General features: G+C 37.8%; 1 protein-coding gene across 3 annotated transcripts in view; it reads left to right on the top strand.

Moving 5' to 3' along the window:
• The window catches only part of GRM5 (glutamate metabotropic receptor 5), a 218,964-nt gene that overhangs the window by 177,715 nt on the left and 21,826 nt on the right, over nt 1-19,423 (top strand). For all 3 annotated transcript variants that reach the window (XM_062487536.1, XM_062487535.1, XM_062487534.1), the window contains exons 5-7: nt 3,138-3,306; nt 6,846-6,972; nt 17,484-18,423. In XM_062487536.1, coding sequence (XP_062343520.1) covers nt 3,138-3,306; nt 6,846-6,972; nt 17,484-18,423 — 1,236 coding nt within the window. The remainder of the gene's footprint in view (nt 1-3,137; nt 3,307-6,845; nt 6,973-17,483; nt 18,424-19,423) is intronic.

The raw sequence follows: 19,423 nt of genomic DNA, 5'->3' as shown, positions 1-19,423 counted from the left end.
TGATTCCTCAGGAAGATAACAATTATCTGTAAATACTATCAAAATGCTAAAGAAGAAACTGAGGAAGAAAGAACAGGCAAATAAAAACAAGATGCTGAAGTTTTGACTGTGCTACCAGTAGAATATGTATTCCCAGCAACTTCATGGCACTTCTGTTTTGAAACAAGTATTTTGCACAGTGATTAGAGCACTGCTGGAAATGTGCTATTGTACCATCTGGTCTCTCCTATCCTAAAGTGACAAACTGTCCCTGTATTATCTCAAGGAATCTCCAGGGAACCAGTGACTCATGAGCCTCCACTACAGCAATGGACTCACTGAATCTGGCTATTTCCACCCATCCATCTACGCCGTTCTCCACAAAGAGAGACAAGTCTTATGGAGGCATTACTGTATTAAATTTTTTAGGTTCCTTTCCAGTGTTCCCTTTGTGACGTATGCATGGAACTACTACTGGGGAGACCATTGGTTTAGGTTCTGTGGCCTATCAAGCATTGGCAGTACTTTTGTTTGTCCATAAAACTCTAAAGTGAAAGCTTTAACAAAGTATACTCATAGATGTGTTGCAGTGTCTGACAATGTTGACTAATGGCTCTACTGTGGCTTCTGTACTAATTTTTTAGTTTGTTTAATGCTCAACAAACTTATTATGGCTGCAAACCTCAGAAAAAGGTTAGTTTATAACCATGTGAAAAAGTCTATTTCTTTGGATTTCTGCTTGTGTTATCTGGATTCAATTATTTTGTGTAAGTCTGGAATTCATATCTTCAACTTTTGAGGAGATAATTTTTGAAGCCATGGACATTTCCTTCATTATACAATAAGGAAAGTGAAGTATTTCAAAATCTAGAAGTCTAACATATTTTTTGCTGTATGTGTGATTATTTTTTCTTCTTTGTAAAGATTCAAGAATGTGTGCAATATCACATTGTCCATTCAGTCAGACTCCACTTTAATTTCCTTTCAGAGGCTGCTTGCAGTGCTGATCCTGCCCTGGGCTACCATAGTTTCCCCACTGTGACAGAATTTTTTCATGATGCAAAGCATCGTGAGATCTATGGATGGACAATATTATAAAATAGTTTTTCTGTATTTTTTTTTACATCAGTATGGGAAAAATATTGGTGCTAGATATAGTATGACTACAGCTTGTCAGTCTTAAAAGTGTTACCTCAAAACTTAATTAAGAGTGCTATCTGTGTATCTGTCATGGTTTAACCCCAGCCAGAAACCAAGTACCTTGCAGCTACTTGCTCAGTCCTGCATCAACAGAGTCAGGGAGAGAACTCAAGGACCAAGAGATAGAAAACTCATGGGTTGAGAAAAAGACAGTTTAACAAGAAAAGCAAAAGCCATACATACAAGCAAAGCAAATGAAGAAATTCCTTCTTTTTTTCCTAGGTAGGCTGGTGTTCAGCCATCCCCAGGAGAACAGGGCCCTATCATGCATAATGGCAACTCTCAAAGACAAATGCCATAACTCCAAACATCCCTTCCTTCTACCTTCTTCCCCCTACTTTATATACTGAGTATGATGTCATATGGTCTGGAATACTCCTTGGGTCATTTGGAGTCAGCTGAGTCTCCTCTGAACTTCCCACTCATACCCAACCTCCTTGATAACATGACCATGCAAAAAGGCCTTGGACCTGTGTAAATCCTGCTGAGCAATAACAAAAACATCTCTATATTATAAACTGTTTTCAGCACAAATCCAAACCCAATCCTATACCAGACACTGTGAAGAAAATCAACTCTACTCCAACTAAACCCAGCAGGGTATCTTACATAAAAGATTGTTTGATTTAATGAGCAGGTTATTTTCCTCATCTGCACATCGAACTTCAGAAATTACACCCTTACAATACCACTCTTAATGCAGACCTGTCTATATGCTTTGCCTTCAGATCTGATTTGGTGCCTACTGACAGGAAAAAATATGTCTCCTTGTTTATGAATGAGGCAGCTTTTCTAAAGCCAAGATTGTCTTAAACTTCTTGGTCTATATTGTTTTCTTGTTTTGCATGAGTAAATTTCATATTGCTTATACCTATTAATTTCAAATCCACGGAGACAAAGGAAAGCATGGCATAATTTCTTCAGGAGCTGCCCAAGTTTTCAACCATGCCTTATAAAAAAGTGCTAAAAGAGCAGGCCTTTATGGCAGAAAGGCAGACTGGATTCCACTGTAGGAGGAATTAGGTCCTACATAGCTCTACAGACTTTCTGCAAGATTGTGGGAACTGAAGAGAGAGTAGGAGGAAGAGATATATGAAATTGAAAACTCTGATGGGTTCTATCTTTGACCCAAAAGCAGCCTAGGACTTAGTCACGAGTAATTTTTCTCTACCACACCATACTGTACAAGGAATTAAATGTGTTTCAATCACCGAGGAATTACATTAAAATGATTGTATGTATGGGAAAGACCAGCATTTACTGATGGACAAAAAAAGGGGGGGAAAAAATTCCTGGGCTATGTCTCTGAAGAGTGATGCTTGATTCTTCTCTGGGTGCCACACCAAATTTCATTTTGCTGTCTTACAGCGCAAGAATTTTCCTTTGATCACAGAGAGGTTACTTCTACCTCACTCTGAGAGTTTATCTGTCGTCTTCTTCCCTCAGGAGGGGAATAAGCACCTGCAGACAGTGAGGAGCACATGCTGTTAGGAATTGGCATTGTAGGTTTAGATTTTTCAGCATCTCCTATAGAGGGAACTGGGGCTCTGTATGCAATTGGCTTCAGGGGCTGGATATGGCACAGATTTAATTCTGTTTGACTCATTCTATTGTTTTCCATAAATAAATAGCCATTCTCAGAAACACAATCACTTAACTCTAGAGTGTTCAGGGAACTTTTATGGTGATAGAAAAAACACCCAAAAATCCCCCAGCAATAAACCCAAAACAAAACTTAATAAAAAGCAAACAAATAAAACACCCCAACTTAACATACAAAGGAAAAGCAAGATTATAATACCACAGAAACTACTGTGAGATACTCAAGGGAAATATACTCAATTTTTTCTTCTTCATTTCAACATGCTTGATTTTTGACTGTATGGTGTTCCTTTAATTTGAAATATTTCATGATGTTCTCCTCAACTCAGCTATGTCTCTCCTTTCTGTTTCCAAAGATATGAAATCATGAATTTTAAACAAATGGGGAAGGACTACTTTGATTATATCAATGTCGGCAGCTGGGACAATGGTGAGCTGAAAATGGATGATGATGAAATATGGTCAGAGAAAAGTAACATCATCAGATCTGTGTGCAGTGAACCCTGTGAAAAAGGCCAAATAAAGGTAAATATTTTCTTCATTTGCTTCAGTCTTGCAGTATGCACAGCCTTGAAATTTGAAAGCAAGTTTTTTCTTCTGTGACTTCAAGTGACTTCTACCTGGAGAAGTAGAATCCCACACTTCAATTAAAATGTACAGACTTACATATTTAGTTCTTACTCTTATCATAATAATCTTACTATTTTAATAAGCTGCCATTTTCTTGACTACTATATCTGTGGACTGCTGATTTTATATTTTTTAATTATATTCTAAATGCTTTCCAACAGGAGGCTTGATTGGAATCTTTTTGCTGCGTATTTTTACAGCATCTGATTCAGTGGAGTGCAAATCCCTGACTGGGACTTGTCAGAACAATTGGAGGTGAATTTCAGTGCTAGACATAGTCACTCAGACTGGAACATTAATAAATCAGACTTTAAGTATGTGGTATCATCAGATACTGTCAGACTACATCATCAGGACATTAACTACTACCACTACTTTGAGCTTCAGGAAATATAGATACATTTTTCCTTCCTCCTGTTCCATGCTTCAGTCAGCAAGGAGCGTAGATGAATCCGTCATATATTAATTATACTCTATTTTCCTTCAGCATCCCACAGTGCTTCCTGCAGAACAATTAAAATACTGCAAGTCCATAGCTTACTTTGTGGTCACTTATATAAAAGCCAGTGGAATGAGGGGATGGGCATATTCAACAATAAAGAAAAAACAGATGTGCTTTCTGACAAGTCTCACTGGAAGCTCGATTTTCTCCTGTGCTAAAACAGCATGACTGAAAAATGGGAAGCAACTTCAGAGAGCTGCTGATGGGAGCATGAGCAATCTCTGCAACACAAAGTGAATCTCTTTATTCTGAATTTTACAGAGTTTTAGGGCATGGTCATCCTGTTTATTTCACTAGTTAGTCTTTGGCAGAGTCATTATGTGATTTTCATCAGACTGATTGTATTTGTTTCCAGTGTAAACATAAGGAGTTATGTCATACTTATGAAAAATATGCTATTCCAGATGAGGAGTCACCTCTTCCTTGTGTCTGCTTTGAAAACTCTTAAGATCAAACTTGTTGTAGAACGACCTCTTTCTCTTAATTGATGGTAAAAGACACCTAGATGGCACAGTTGGTCCTGATGAGAACACACTTTCTGCAGACACATATATGCAACTGGGATGAGTTACTCCCACCCACAGTAACTAAACTCGGGTCTGTTAGCCTGCTCCAGGCACAAAGTCACACACGGGGAGGACAGAGGTGGACAAACAGCTAGCATCTTCAGAATTGCATGGCTCTGAGTTCCTTTATGATCTATTGTCACAACACAGGTGAAGGGAAGTATCTTGTTATCTTCATTAGCACAGTCACCTTCCACCTTCTGCCCATGCTCCCAAGGATTCTCCTGAGAGGAACCTTCATTATGAAGCCAAGTCATCACACACTTAGATATATATATATATACATATATATATATATATATATGCCTGAAATGTTCTATTTGTTCCTCATTAGGTTATTGATCATAAATCTCAATATTTGCCTGGCAGTCTTTATCTTCACGGGCTTCACAAATGATGGTGGGACCTTGACCCTACCAAGCTCTGTGGTGGTTTTCCTGTAAATTTCTCTGTGACTGTATTATTATGGAGGAATTTGAAACATTGAATGTAATGCTATCCAAAATTCAGCTACAGTTGGTGAATCCATTCACAGGATTTGATAAAATCCAAATACAACACAAAACTCTGTACATTAGAAATAGTGTGGACATACAATTATTTAAATAAATGCAGTTCCAAGGGATTGTCCAGATGACAAGGGGAAAGAAAAATATTTTTAAGAGTTTTTAAGAGAATTATTTCTGTTAAAAGGGACAGAAAAAATGGTTCAGTTAAGTAATACAACAAAAATTATTCAGGAAATGAAAAAGGACAAATAAATTGCTGGTTCAGCAATTTAACATAAAAAAGGTCTGACTTTGAGTCTTGAAGAACAATTATCTGGATTTCTAGAGGAGGATGCATAATCTTTCTCTGATAGTGCTGGGTAAGAAATTATCAGTGTACCAGTGTCCTGATTGATCTGTCAAATTCCAAGTATTTTACAGAAGATCTTCATTTGCCAGAAAGTTAAATGGAAGAGGTTATATTAATTGTTCATATAGAATTTTAGAAGTTTTCATAATAACATAGGGTTTTATTTTACCATCCAATAAAATATGTATCTAAAATGTATCTCTAAAAATTAGTACAAGCTTTCTAAAAATTGATTTTCTTAATTACAAAAATGTTTGTCATGTCTTCAACTTTTCATTCTGTTTCAACAGGAAAGAAATCCCAAGATATGATTTATTCTGGAGGACAGATATTCTGTTTCGCCAGTAGCTCTAGTCTCAACTCTTGCAGAATAAATCACTTATGCTCTCCTAGCCTTTTCCTCAGTTTGACTGTTTTGGTGTTGCTGTTTTTCTTTTCATACTCTACAAGTTAAAAAAAAAACCAAAAAATACAAAAAACCAAACCACAAAATCAGAAGTTTTTGAAGTCTCCAAATTGCTGATGAAAATTAGATAATATAATTGTTTTTTTTTCACTGCAACGTTTTGCAAAGAGCTATCCCATTCTCTTTGATTATGTGCCTTTACATGTTTGACCTTTACATGTTTGATTTTTTAATTAAAATTGCAATAAAGAAATTTGGATTTGACTACACTTTCTGAATTCATCATTGTAAAAGATTAAAAAAGTCAGCCTATTTCTTATGCTATAATTGGGAGTATTTGTTTATCAACTGTTTGGGAAGAGCAGAAAAACTGGGAATATTTTATTTCAGAAGAAAGACATATTGACAAAATACACAGATGTTCTTTAGAGATGGTAAATAAGGATCTTGAAAAACCTGCATTTCAATCCTAAGCATGCAATAGCATTTGATAGTAAATTATGAAATGAGAAATCAGGTCAGATGTTAGAATGGAGAAAGAGAAGATTGTCACTATTAAATGGTAATAAGAAATCCAGTAATTAAATAATTCTTGAAAAGGCATGTTCAGTTTGATGTCTGGAAAAATAAGCTTTTATAAATCACTCACTATTGATTGTAAAATAAGCATCCAAAATTCTTTGGGTAACCAACACTTATGGACATAATACTGTTGACGAGTTTCTCTGTATGGCCATTTTGGAGTGTATTATATGTATTATATCATTATATCATTATCATGCACTGGCTTCTGTAGGCACATGTAGGCACACATCTGTTGAGCTTGAAAATTCTAAGAGGGAAAAAAAGTCTTTTTTGTCATTCTGTACCTCCACTTATACTTCTCTGGGATTAGTAGATTCTTTCTTCTGGTAACTCCATGATGGAGAACTGAGAACTTTTGTCACATTTTGTCTTTGAATACATATAAGAAAAAGAAATAATAAAATTTCAAAATCTCATCTATTAGAAAAAGAAAAGATATTAAAAAAGTAAATTAGAAACTGTGCCAATGTGAATATATGTTTATGCTGCTAAAACAAAACGTCAATTTTTGTCTCAGGTGATCCGTAAAGGAGAAGTGAGTTGCTGTTGGACCTGCACTCCTTGCAAAGAAAATGAGTATGTCTCTGATGAATACACGTGCAAAGCCTGCCAGCTTGGCTCCTGGCCCAACGAGGACCTCACAGGTAAATGTGTGGAGGTGGTGCTTGAGTTGTCAATGAAAGTGCTCATCTAATGAGCTGAAGAAACAAATGGTAGATACAGGTGAGTATGAGGATGGTTTTGGTCAGAGGGAACATGGGGATAAAGCTAAAATTTGAACTGAAGCTGGTAGTTATCCCCTGAAGCTGATCCAGGAATTAGTCACATAGTTCAACTCCTTTCTGAAGATCTGAATTACTAGGTTTTGTAATTAAAAAAAGTCCCGGTTTTGTATTCAGCCCTGTCCTAACCTCTAGCTGATAATACAGATCTTACCCTTCACCAAATAGATACAGAAACCAAGTGCTTATCAGAGAAATTATTAAGGAATATAGAATTTAAGAGTTTTATTATCCTCCCCCCCCCCACACCCCCAAGAAGAGAAATAGTGCACTACCTTCTTTTTTAATATGACAAATTTCTGATTTAGTTGCTGTAGTTACTGCTGCTAAAAGCTTGAGTGCTCCAAACAGACTTTGGTTTGCATTAGTCCTTTGTTCATCAAAGTCTTCTGGAACACAGTGTTCATCCTTGCCATGGCATAGACCTCCATGCTCTTGCAGAATATCAGTTAGGCTTCTTTGGAGATAAACTACTGTAACATTGTATCCCATAGCCTCTCTTCTTTATAAACAGAATTCAAGTATTCGAACATTCAGAGTACAAAACACTTCAAAACATTGTTCAGGGATCATGTTCTCACTGTGCCAGGCTTTGTATAGACAAGGGGAGGGAGAAAAGACAGGTTTTTTCCAAGAAGAGGTCACAGCCCTGATTTGCATGTAGTTTCTATGGAAGAGGGGAAAAAACTGAGGTGTGAGGGAAGACAAAGGAAAACACAGTTTGTCGCATGAATTTATCTAAGTGGGAGAGTGTAAAGAAAGCCTTGGCCTCTAGAGAGGTTTTTATTTTTAAAGTTAATCCTTTCCTGCTTAAGGATTCTTGCATTGTTGTGGTAAATGAGCTTGACTACCAAATTATTGTAAGAATATCATTTAACCATAAAACTGATGGGGTACTTTTCAGAAAATATCAAACATGACATTTTCCCTGAGGAAAAAAACTTCCAACTGAGAAAACTGAAATAGCAGGAAACTGGACTGTCAAGTTCTGCTGCGTCTATGCTCCCATAGCCCTACTCCCCCAGTTTTCCCTCCCTGGGCAACCAGCCAGCAAAGCCTTCTTCTCTCAGGGAAAGATTTCTCATGCCAAGAGAATGGAGAAGGGAAGTAGAAGAGAACAGGCTGCATGTGTCCCCAAAAGCAGAGTATTGAGGGTGTGATTGCAATGCGAAGTACACTTCTTAGAAATTTCCAGTAGTCCAAGGGACCAAGTTACTGCACCAGGCTGGTCAGTTCATGAAGGTCAACTAGTGCAACTGGTCAGCTCTTCAGCCTCCAGGGATTTTGTCTGAGATGTTGTAGATCTTAGCTCATGTTCTTGTTTATGTGAGCACCTGAGGTTTTTGCACCACAGGTCATGTAAAAAGGGAACTGTTACAAGTCAGTTAGGAAGGCATTTGTTTCAAGTGCCAATAGAGAGTCCAGAGAACCTGTAGTGGGAAGGAACTGCCCACTGACTTAGTGAGTTTGTGTAATTAGACACAAAGTACCATATGTAAGGTAAAGTGGAGTGACCAGACCACCAAGTTGACCCTCAGGCTCCGTGCTTGGAGCTGGCTCCCCAGGACATACAAATTTTCATGGTTCAAGAATGACATGGTGTTGTGGTCTCATGGGAGGATTCACCCTCTTAAAGTCTCACTTTGACCTCAAAATGGAAGAGTGGGATGGGTTGGCCCCTCAAAAGCTTTCGTAGGTTGAGTCAATGGTTTTCCACCTATCAGTGATTGTTTTTGAGAAAATCGATTGTATTTTTATTTAAGCCAACAGATTTGTACCTTACATGAGCAAACATTTTGTGTTAGTTTGCAAAATTGCATTTTGCAAACTATTCATCTGGCTTCAGACATGCATTTTATGCCTTCATGGGGACCAAAATCAATCTTTACACAAAGGAACCCTCAACATCAGTGCCAAGCAATGTTCCTTGGGAGATCTAACACTTGTTCCTCGGCTAGGCACAAATTTGGCAGGCCCCATTTGAAAACCAAACCCCCCCTCTTTGGCCTCCATGAGCACGGCTGGTGGAATGTGCCCTCCAAGTAACAGGAAACCCATCTCACAGCTTCAGAGCTGCCCAGTCCCCAACTAACTCATTATCAACATGATGGCTCTATCTTGCCTTATTTAACTTTGTATCACAAAGAGATTTTAAGAAACCTGTTTCCAGCTTATCCATACAAAATAATGAGCAGTATTTTTAATTATCATTTTTCTAGTGCCAACTTCTGTGCTTATAAAAAATCCTGCCTCTCAATCTTGTTTACAACATAGGATTTAGTAATAAACGTGCATTAAAAGTAAGGAGAGGTTGATGTATTTTGTATTCTGGCAAGGAAATTTCCTTTCAATTTATTAAAGTATACAGCAATCTCCTTGAAATGTCCCTATATCTGATACTGCAGCATACTAAGTCCCTTTGCTGCTTGATAAAGACATTTCCTGGTGAATGTCAGCTCTACAAGGCTACACACACAAAAACTCATTAGAATAAGTCTTCCCTGCATGATCACCTTCAGATGAGAGTCCTGTAAACTTATCAGCCAGGAATCTGAAATAGCTTTCAACATGGAGCTGCACCTCACTCTTTGCCAGAGATCTGACCTTGGATAAAAACTTGTTTGGAACCTTATCACAGCTCACATAACAAAACATTGCTTACATCTTCCTTTCTTATGCTCAATGATCAATATCAGTTTTGTGCCACAGACTTCACTAAATAAAACATGTAATGGCAGGGATGTTACTGACAGAAGGGAAGACAGATTAATGCACTTTTTCAGACACTTAACGGAATATCAAGATTCAAATGCAGCAGGGGCAAGACAGAAGGGATGCAATATCTGGGATATCTTGCAATATCCCTGCAAGGGTGCAGGAAAACAAAGTTATTCTCAGAACAGAAAAATACAGGGGAGTGCTGAAGTACAGAAAGGCACAGAGAATACAAAGGTAGTGGAAAAGGTAAGGGGGAACAAAACTTTCTCTTGATTCAATCAGTTGCTGGAAAATGTCTCCATCTAGAAGTAAAGCTGAGGCAAGAAAGGGAATGGTAAATGCCCATATATTACTTTGTTGCAAATTTCAGATTGCTTTTGCATACAATACTCCCAGGGATAAGGCTCCTCCTTGGACAGAAACCTAGTGAGTTGCTTCTTTTCTTAAGATTTGTATGTACTATACCAATATGTACCAGAGGTAATTTTCGTCCTCCTGGCTTAGTATCAAGTTAGGCTTCCCAATCTGCTGTAGCTCCCCTTAGTTTCCATGCTTTGTGTTCGCAACATCCATACAATACAGAGCCAATTTATACACTAGAGTGGCCAGCAGGGCTTAGCCATGGACTCAGCTACAGCAGGAGGAGCTCAGTGGTTTAAGTCCAGAAGTATATGCCAGTCACTTCACTCTTCCTCAAAGCCTCTTCTTTGCATTATATTCACAGCACGTGGAAGAGAAATTGATGCCACACAAGTTTAGATGCAAGTGGAGGGATTTTCAAAATGCTGATGACCAACACTGATGCTAATTTTTCAAAAGCTTTAGGGGAATCTGAGGACATGGCCTTCTGCATTCAAAAATGGTGCTCTAGAAAGACCAAATAAATTTTGTTCAATGTTTCAGAGAATTTCCAGTTATGTAGGAACATCTTGGTTCAGTTATTAGCATTTAAGGACCTTTTTGATTTGAGAAAGAAGCAATTATTCAGTCTTTCTGATATTGAAGGACAGCATACAACCATACCAAAAGCAAAGTATTGTCTAGTGGCCTCAGGAATGGCAAGAAAATTAGATTATATTAATTTCAGTGACAATTGGATTATTTTCAGGTTGTATTGGCTTTTTTCTCAGTCTCTGTTTATTCCAAATATGATGACTATTTGATTTTCTTTATTGGATTCCCATAAAAATAGTAGCTTAACGATTTACACCTCTTGAAATATTTTCTTTGCCATTCAAAGGCAAGAGTACATATCAGAAATATGTATTTTTACTATAACTACAAAAACGCTTTCACCAAATAAAGTACAGAAAAGCCAGGATAGCAGTGTCATGATTTTGCTGTCCATCTGAAAGTGGCAGATAAGAGATGGATTATCCAAAAAGCTCATGGATCGAAAGGACTGAAAAATGTGCATGGTGGAAGTCACAGGTGCCTGAGCCTCAGCTGTCTCATAAGACTGGATTCTGCCCCTCACCCAAGCACAAGGTGATTAATCTCTTCCCCAAAATATTTTCAAAGGGTAACTGCTTGATCCCATCAGGCTGCTTTCTTGTATTCCCTCTTGCAAAAATGTTGCAGCCATGGGTGATTTCAGCAATTGTCTGATGCAGGTCTGAACACAATTTAGTCTGTGTTGACATTGATTTTTCTGCCGAAACATTACTAGGATCTTGATTTTGATCATAATTGTTAAGGCTGTAATTGGGACTGAGGGTAGGAGAACACAATTTTCATCTGGTTATTTCTAGTGTTATAAATTCACATCAGCAGAGATAACGTCCAGTTTTCACCCTATTTTCTGTGTACTTTATTTCTCTTTCCTTTTTATTTCTTACTCCAAATGAAATGTAATCATGGTCATAAGTCACTTTCCCTCTCTTCCTCTTGTAAATGGTATATGTGGATGAATTAAGGTGGCAATATTATGACCAGGATCTCATTTTCCCTTAGTCCTGGGTTTGTACACTTTTCTTCCCTCAATTGCTTTTTCAGGTAAGATGTGAACTTCAGCTTCCAGCCCAGCATGAGCCACACAGCACTTCAGGCTTAAGTGAGCTTGTTTAATATTGCTGAGCTAAACAAGCAGTGCTTGGAGGCTCCTGGGCTGAGTGAAGGGAACTCGCCAACAAATCCAGAAGGATCCACTTGTAATTGAGCCTTATGTTATGGAAAGTTTGTATTTGGAACAAAACATTTACAATACACAGAGCCAGCACTTTTTAGTGAAACTTAAATCAAAACAGTAGAGCTGGCATAAGGATAAACCTGATTACTGCAATTCATCAGTTGTTCCCATCATTCTGCACACTTGACTAATCAAGGAATAATTTCCCATATGGTCACAAAGTAACTTTAATGTACTATTCTAAGGCTCATGGCCTTGCCTCTTACTGCAATGTTAAATGGCTAAATCTACATATTCCAGTTGCTGGGGACTCAAGCCCCTGAGCTACAGATGCTCCAGCTTTCATGGTTTAAGATGTGACCAATCCCAAATCCTGCCCTGCAGAGGTGACAGAATATACACATGCACTGTCATCAGCTGCCTCTGTTTGCCTCCGTTGTGCAAAGCCACCTTTGCTGATAGTTTCAGTAAATGTGCCAGTCTGGGAGCTGCAGCAGCTAAGAAGATGCCTCTACATGCTCTGTTATTGTAGCAAGTTCAACAGGTCCACCAGAGTAGGGTGCAGGATTGGTGATTACAATAATTTACCATAGCACCAGAACAAAATTCTGACGTGTTAATGTCCTCTCTCCCTTCAGATGGTCCAGATTCCATGTGAAGGTCAGGGTCCTGATATGTCCCTCAGGTTTCTGAAGAGCGTAATCCTCTGTTTGCATAATGTTGGGGTTGAAAAAAAAAAAAAATTATAAAAGCTCACCCATCAGCTTTATGCAGATTTTTATTCTGATGCTGACATTTTTTGTATCTCAACTTTCCATATATGTGGAAAACTAAATAAATAATCAAGATATCCCTATCCATTCTTTTGGGATTATAATGAGAAAAAAAAAATTAGAAGCATTTATATAAAATACTTAATTATGAATAGACTTTGAATAATGAGTGCTAAATACCATATAAAGACACATTCATTACTAAAATGAGGCTAGGTTGTTGTTTGAGTTTCAGCCTTGGTGTTTGGATTTCTGATACCCTTGGAAGGATGTCTGAAAAATTACCAAGAAAACCAAATCTTTTTTAACAGGCAAAACTTGCTGGCCAGGATGCCAAATCTAACTGAAAAATACTTAGAACTTACTAAACTAGCAACAATTTTCTGCCAGTTTTAGTCTCCACGTGCAGATTAGGTGAGCTTTAGCTCATTATGTTAAGAGAATTTATTGAATTACCTTCACTTTTCAGAATCAGTCTTATTCACAATCCCTATTCTGTCAAGTTTACCTTTTAAAATAGTTTACTTATGTATTTTATATTGGTTACCATGGAAAGGATTTCTCAGTGCTAAGCTAACATATTTTTATGGATGCTGAAGGCATCTTGTATGTGTCAAGGCTATAATAACAAATTAAAGCAATGCTAAGCATCAAATCCAAAGAAAAAATTGTCTATATTATAGTGCTTTATATATGTAAACTCTTCTCCCAAATGGAATAATTTTAATGCAATATGAAAGATGAGAAATAAAGGACAAATTTCACTCTACAGAAAGAGGACAGTGTACTAATAGACCTACTAATAGACCTTTGGCAGTCATCAAGCCTTCAAGAGCATTTCCTCTTCTTGTTCATGGCAAAATTTAGTCCATCCATGAAGTAGCTAGAGGCTTCTCCAAAATATCAGAAAATACTTTCTTTTTTTTTTTTTTTTTTTCCTCAGAAGATCCCTGGACATCCTTTTCTGTATTTTCTTGGTGAATTTTGATGTTCATTTGAGAAAACCTTTCCCTACCATGTTAAATGCAATTCTGTTTTTTTTTTTTTCTGTCTGCTCATCTTGCTATTCACGTGTATCTGGTGTCTTGCTTCACACTGGTTATCTTTTTGGTCAGAAAAGTATAAGGGTAGTTATATGCCAATTTTACTGGGACTCCAGGCACCCCTGAGCACAGAACAACCTGCTTCAAATTGGACTGGGTCCAAACAGCCTTTCCACAAGCCAAAGATTACCTTAGTGCCACAGCACACTGTGGACATCATAGGACAAGACTGCTGGCTTTGTTCCACCTGTTTCTGAGCCAGCTAGGAATGAAAACTTTCCAGGTGCTTAGAGATGTTGATAAAGTGTAAGAGGTAGGCTGTGGGGTGTTGTCATAGCCATTGGCAGGAATGAGTCCTTTTTGTGGTACCATTTTTCAGCTTTTGTCTTGATATAGTCCTGATCATCAATCTAACATGAACACTCACAGTGCTGTTTTCACATCTGTCTTTTACTTGATCTCGTTGTCCTTCTCTGAAAAGTGCCATTGTCTGAAACCATTATCTGCAAAATTATTACATAAAAACTTCACCAATCATTATTTCATGAAGATGATCCAGTCTTTAAATCTTAATTGAGGAATAAATCATTGAAAAGTTTAGTAATTTCCTTATAAAGTGTACTCAGTGATGGGAAATGTAGGACAAGATTTCAGCTCTTTTCTCAGGTATTTCATCAAGAGAATGTAAAAAGGTAATAAAGCAAGGAAGGCATGAAATAGTCTGAAACTAATGAGAAACACTTGGTTATGATTTACCTCTACTATAACGTAAGAAATTAGGCCAAATTTATCCCCTATGTCATTGTCTGCATGCAAAGGCCAGCTGCCAGAAAAAGACCTTTTCTCTTCAAATCTGTCTAGAATATGTAGCAGTGTTAGAAGTCAGAAACTATTTGTTTCCACAAAATATTAGTTAAATCCTGCAAAAATCAGAAATAGATTTAGAGGTCTTTTACTTATAAAACTTCCTAGGGAAGAACCCACAGTGGGATATCTGCACACAACAGAGATTCCTTCTTGTTTTCACCCTTTTTCACTACTCTCACTTGTGTAAAATGTTGATTTTAATGATGTGATTACTGTGCTACTTTAAAATTGAAAAAGTCAGAAAGAAATACAGTGTCTCCCTCACACTGAATACTGAATAAGTAAACCCATAAAACCAGCAAGAGTTTAAAATGTATCATCAACTAATGCAGTGAGAATGTTTCAGAAAAAAATCAAACATCTTCTTTTGTTTAGGTGTGGTAATAATTTTATTAATGCAAGAGAAAGCTTTTCATGTCAAAGCAGACAAATATGGATGGCAAATTAATCTGTATTCAGTAAGGAGTCCAATTCTTCTAAACTAAAGTGACTGCAAATGTTTATACTTTAATTGCATTAATGTCAAAGACTCATTGACCACAATCCTACTGATTTTTCTACTCTTTTCAAGAATACAGAAGTATCTGCCTTGTACTTTTGATGCCTGATTGAATGTATTATATCTTCAAAAAGTTATGTCTATAAAGGTACAAAATGCAAAAATACTTGGAGAAAAAAAGGAGTTATGTTTAATATCTACCTATATTGTTTCATGAAATTATTTTTACTACTAAGAATGTTAGTGGCAGATTTGGAAAACTCTAAGCTCCACTTAAAATACAGGAAAAGACATATAACAAATCTCACATGTAGAAATTCCCAAATTATAGTCCTGACATCTACACTTACTCCTGCTCATCAAGTCATTGAGATCATAGGTTGCCTAATTAATTGAAATTTCTTGGCATCCACATACCCAACAGACAGTCCTAATTACCCTCACTGCAGAAAATACAGATGTGAGCACCTGGCACTCCATCTTCACAGGGTGAAATGCCTTGTCAAGAGCTACAGGTCAAGATGACACTCTCCTACATGACCTAATCAGAACACAGCAATATGATTACAAAAAAAGAAAAATTTTGAAGTAATCTAGATTTTGCAATCAAGTCTAGTCAAGCTCAATGCAAGTATAGGGGAAATAAATCTTTTAGTTGCATTTATCCCTTCCATCATCCACTCCTTGCTGTCCTGCACTGGCTGGCAATGCCAGCATGTCCTCTGTTTTCAGGAAGTTGCACTCCAGAACCTTAAGGTCTTCCCTTTTTTTTATTACTGTATTGGGTCCAGCTGAGATGGAGTTCAATTTCCCCATAGCAACCCTCACAGTGCTGTGCTTTGCATTGGTAGCTAGAGACACGCTGATAGCACAGCAGTCATTTATCAAGGCTCTCCAAAATTCCTCCCTCTTGAGTATGTGTGCTGGGTATGAGCAAGGTCTTGTGAGAGGTCACAGCCAGGACAGCTGACCCCAAATGACCAAAGGGACATCCCCTACCATATGATGTCTGCTCAGCAATAAAATCTAAGAGAAAGGTGTGGGTGTGTGCATATTTCTTTTTCTTTTCCTTTTCTTTCTTTTTTTTTTTTTTTTTTCTTTTTTTATGACATTTTTGTTCTGGAGCAACTGCTACATTTACTGAAGCCTGCTTCCTAGGAAGTGCCTGGATATCACCCATTGATGGGAAGTAGAGAACATGTCTTTTGTTGGTAGGCACTGGTATAGTATACTCCGGTGCCACAAGGCAGAGAACCCTTCTGCATCTTGAGTGAAAGTCATGAAAAGAAGTGAGATCAAAGGACCTAAACAGGAGAATCAGTTTTTTGGGACTTAAGTACAAAAATGGATGCCATCATGTGCCTATGGCTGTAGTCCGCAGCATAGCAACTATGTCTGCCCTGAAATCATGGTAGAGATCACTGGCCAGAAAGCAGAAACACCTATCCAATCTCAACAGTGCAAACACAAAGGAGGGAAGAAGAAGGGATGCCAGCAACAAGTTTTCTGACAAGTTTTTCTTTTACTCCTGTCTACTGTTCTGTACATTGATCTGTAGGATCTGTAGATCTGTAGAATTAAAAGTCTTTTTTGACTTCCTGTGACCCAGATGCATAGAATGGTTTACTGAAACCTATGCAAAACTGAAAAACAAGTGTCCTTAAATGAGTTGCTCTGTTAATCCAGCTTTGTTGCTAATTTATTAACTTCAGTTTTATTTCACAAGTTAGACTAGGTTTTAATTTTTCAAAAATTTCAGAAGGATAAATGGCAGAAAAAGAAGTACAGTATGCCATTCCAAATTACCTATTATTTACGAGTGTAATTCTAAAAGTTTTTGTTATAAAAACGGTAGCACATTTGAGAAACAGTCTCTCTTTTTTGACAGTTAGAATCTGCAAAATTTCTTTCCACAGTCATTAAGCAAGTACCAATATCCTTCATAGTATACAGTATAATTACTAAGATTGACATCTAGTCCTTTAAGTGAACACTGAAGTGCTTTGTACTGAGGTAGTTCTACTTGCAGAAATTTATTCATAAATTCCTGTATTTCATAGAATTTAAAAGGCAATGTTCCGCTGTGAGAGGAGACTTATCTTAATCAGCTTGGTCATCATATTCTGTTCCAGATAAAGTGTATCACACAAATAAACTATCATTGAAATGTACTTATTGTGCCATTATACTGACATTATTTTAACACAATCTGAGCCTACACTCAACACAATGGCAGCTTCCTGAAAGACCAAAGGAAGATAAATACCAGGAAAACCTCTAAATATCATTAAAGAATCTCACATCTACATACTTCAGTTTGCCTTTCTCTTTTTCTTTTTCTGCAGGTTGTGACCTTATTCCAGTCCAGTATCTCAGATGGGGTGATCCCGAACCAATTGCAGCGGTTGTTTTTGCATGCCTGGGTCTGTTGGCCACACTGTTTGTTACAATCGTATTCATAATGTACCGTGATACTCCAGTGGTCAAATCATCTAGCCGAGAACTTTGCTACATCATTCTGGCCGGCATCTGCTTGGGTTACTTGTGCACTTTCTGTCTGATTGCAAAACCTCAACAGATTTACTGTTACCTTCAGCGAATTGGCATTGGTCTCTCGCCGGCTATGAGTTATTCTGCTCTAGTAACCAAAACCAACCGCATTGCAAGAATTCTGGCTGGAAGCAAGAAGAAAATTTGTACAAAGAAACCTAGATTCATGAGTGCCTGTGCCCAGCTGGTTATTGCATTTATCTTGATATGTATACAACTAGGCATCATAGTTGCCCTCTTTATAATGGAGCCACCAGATATAATGCATGATTACCCAAGCATCCGAGAGGTCTACCTGATTTGTAACACCACTAACTTGGGTGTTGTGACTCCCCTTGGATATAATGGGTTATTAATTTTGAGCTGCACCTTTTATGCATTTAAGACAAGAAATGTCCCAGCTAATTTCAATGAAGCAAAGTATATTGCCTTTACCATGTATACCACCTGCATCATTTGGCTGGCTTTTGTGCCAATATATTTTGGAAGCAACTACAAGATAATCACCATGTGTTTCTCAGTGAGTCTGAGTGCCACGGTGGCCCTTGGCTGTATGTTTGTGCCCAAGGTCTACATCATCCTCGCTAAGCCGGAGAGGAACGTGCGCAGTGCGTTCACCACATCAACGGTAGTCCGCATGCATGTAGGGGATGGAAAGTCATCCTCAGCCGCCAGCCGCTCCAGCAGCCTGGTGAACCTATGGAAGAGAAGGGGATCATCTGGTGAAACGCTTAGGTAAAGTTTTCTAATCTGGGAGTGTGGGGAGGCAATTGTGATCTGAGAGTTACTAATAGTGGAAAGACAAATGGAAGTGTCCTAACTTCCGTTGCCTCTGCCCTGGGAGTGGAGTGAGTCCTCTGTCACACATCTGCAAGTTTTAGGTTTGATTTAGTCAAAATGCTGTGCAAAAACAGGGGACAAAGCAATGGGAAAACAAAGCTGGAAGTACTGGCTGTGACAACTGTACATGAATCTAGGAAGAAAAACAAGATTGTAGGAGGAAAAAAACCCAAGAGAACAAAAAATACAACTCATTGCCTTGTCCTGAATGCACCCATTTACAATCTCTTTCCCTTAAATGAGCTTCATAGTGTTTGTATTTTGCTTCTACAGCAGTAAGACAGCAAAATTGCTGCTAGAGCTCCATAATTGAGGTGGAGTGTTAAACACAAGAGTCATCATGAGCAGCCGCTCTAAGGCATCTGAAGATTTGTTCCATATGACTCTTCTATTATACCTTTTATCCCCTGTTTCCTTGGTTTTCCTTTCTTATGCTATCTCTTCCTAATTTATTTCTTTTTGTCCTCACCTATCTTCTCTTCCTTACCTTTTTCTGTAAACATCCTCCTAACTCTAACAAATTCAGCTGTTCTCAGGCCCTGCTCTGTCCACCCTTTCTGCCATTGAACAGATACTCCCTTACAAGATATTTCTTTGTTTCTTCCTAAGGTATTATTCGAATTCAGCAATCATGAAGACAACTTGTATGTTCAGTGTATAAAAATTACCTTAAGTGAACACTAAAGAGAAAGGAGAGCTCTGGAGTGGAAACTGCCCTGCTCCATAGACAGAACCTGTAGGTGTGCACCTTGCCCAGTGGTTGGTTTTCATCCTTTGTTCCTTTCATTTTTGGTATGGGTGTTATGAGAATAATTTAGGTTATTTAACTGCTGGCATAATTAAAAACTTTGTCAATATGAAACTGCAAAGAAGCAATTTTGTCATTCCTCAGCTA

Source organism: Cinclus cinclus, chromosome 2 (assembly GCF_963662255.1).
Source record: "Cinclus cinclus chromosome 2, bCinCin1.1, whole genome shotgun sequence".
Lineage (NCBI taxonomy): Eukaryota > Metazoa > Chordata > Aves > Passeriformes > Cinclidae > Cinclus > Cinclus cinclus.
This window is presented reverse-complemented; position numbering and strand designations above follow the sequence as displayed.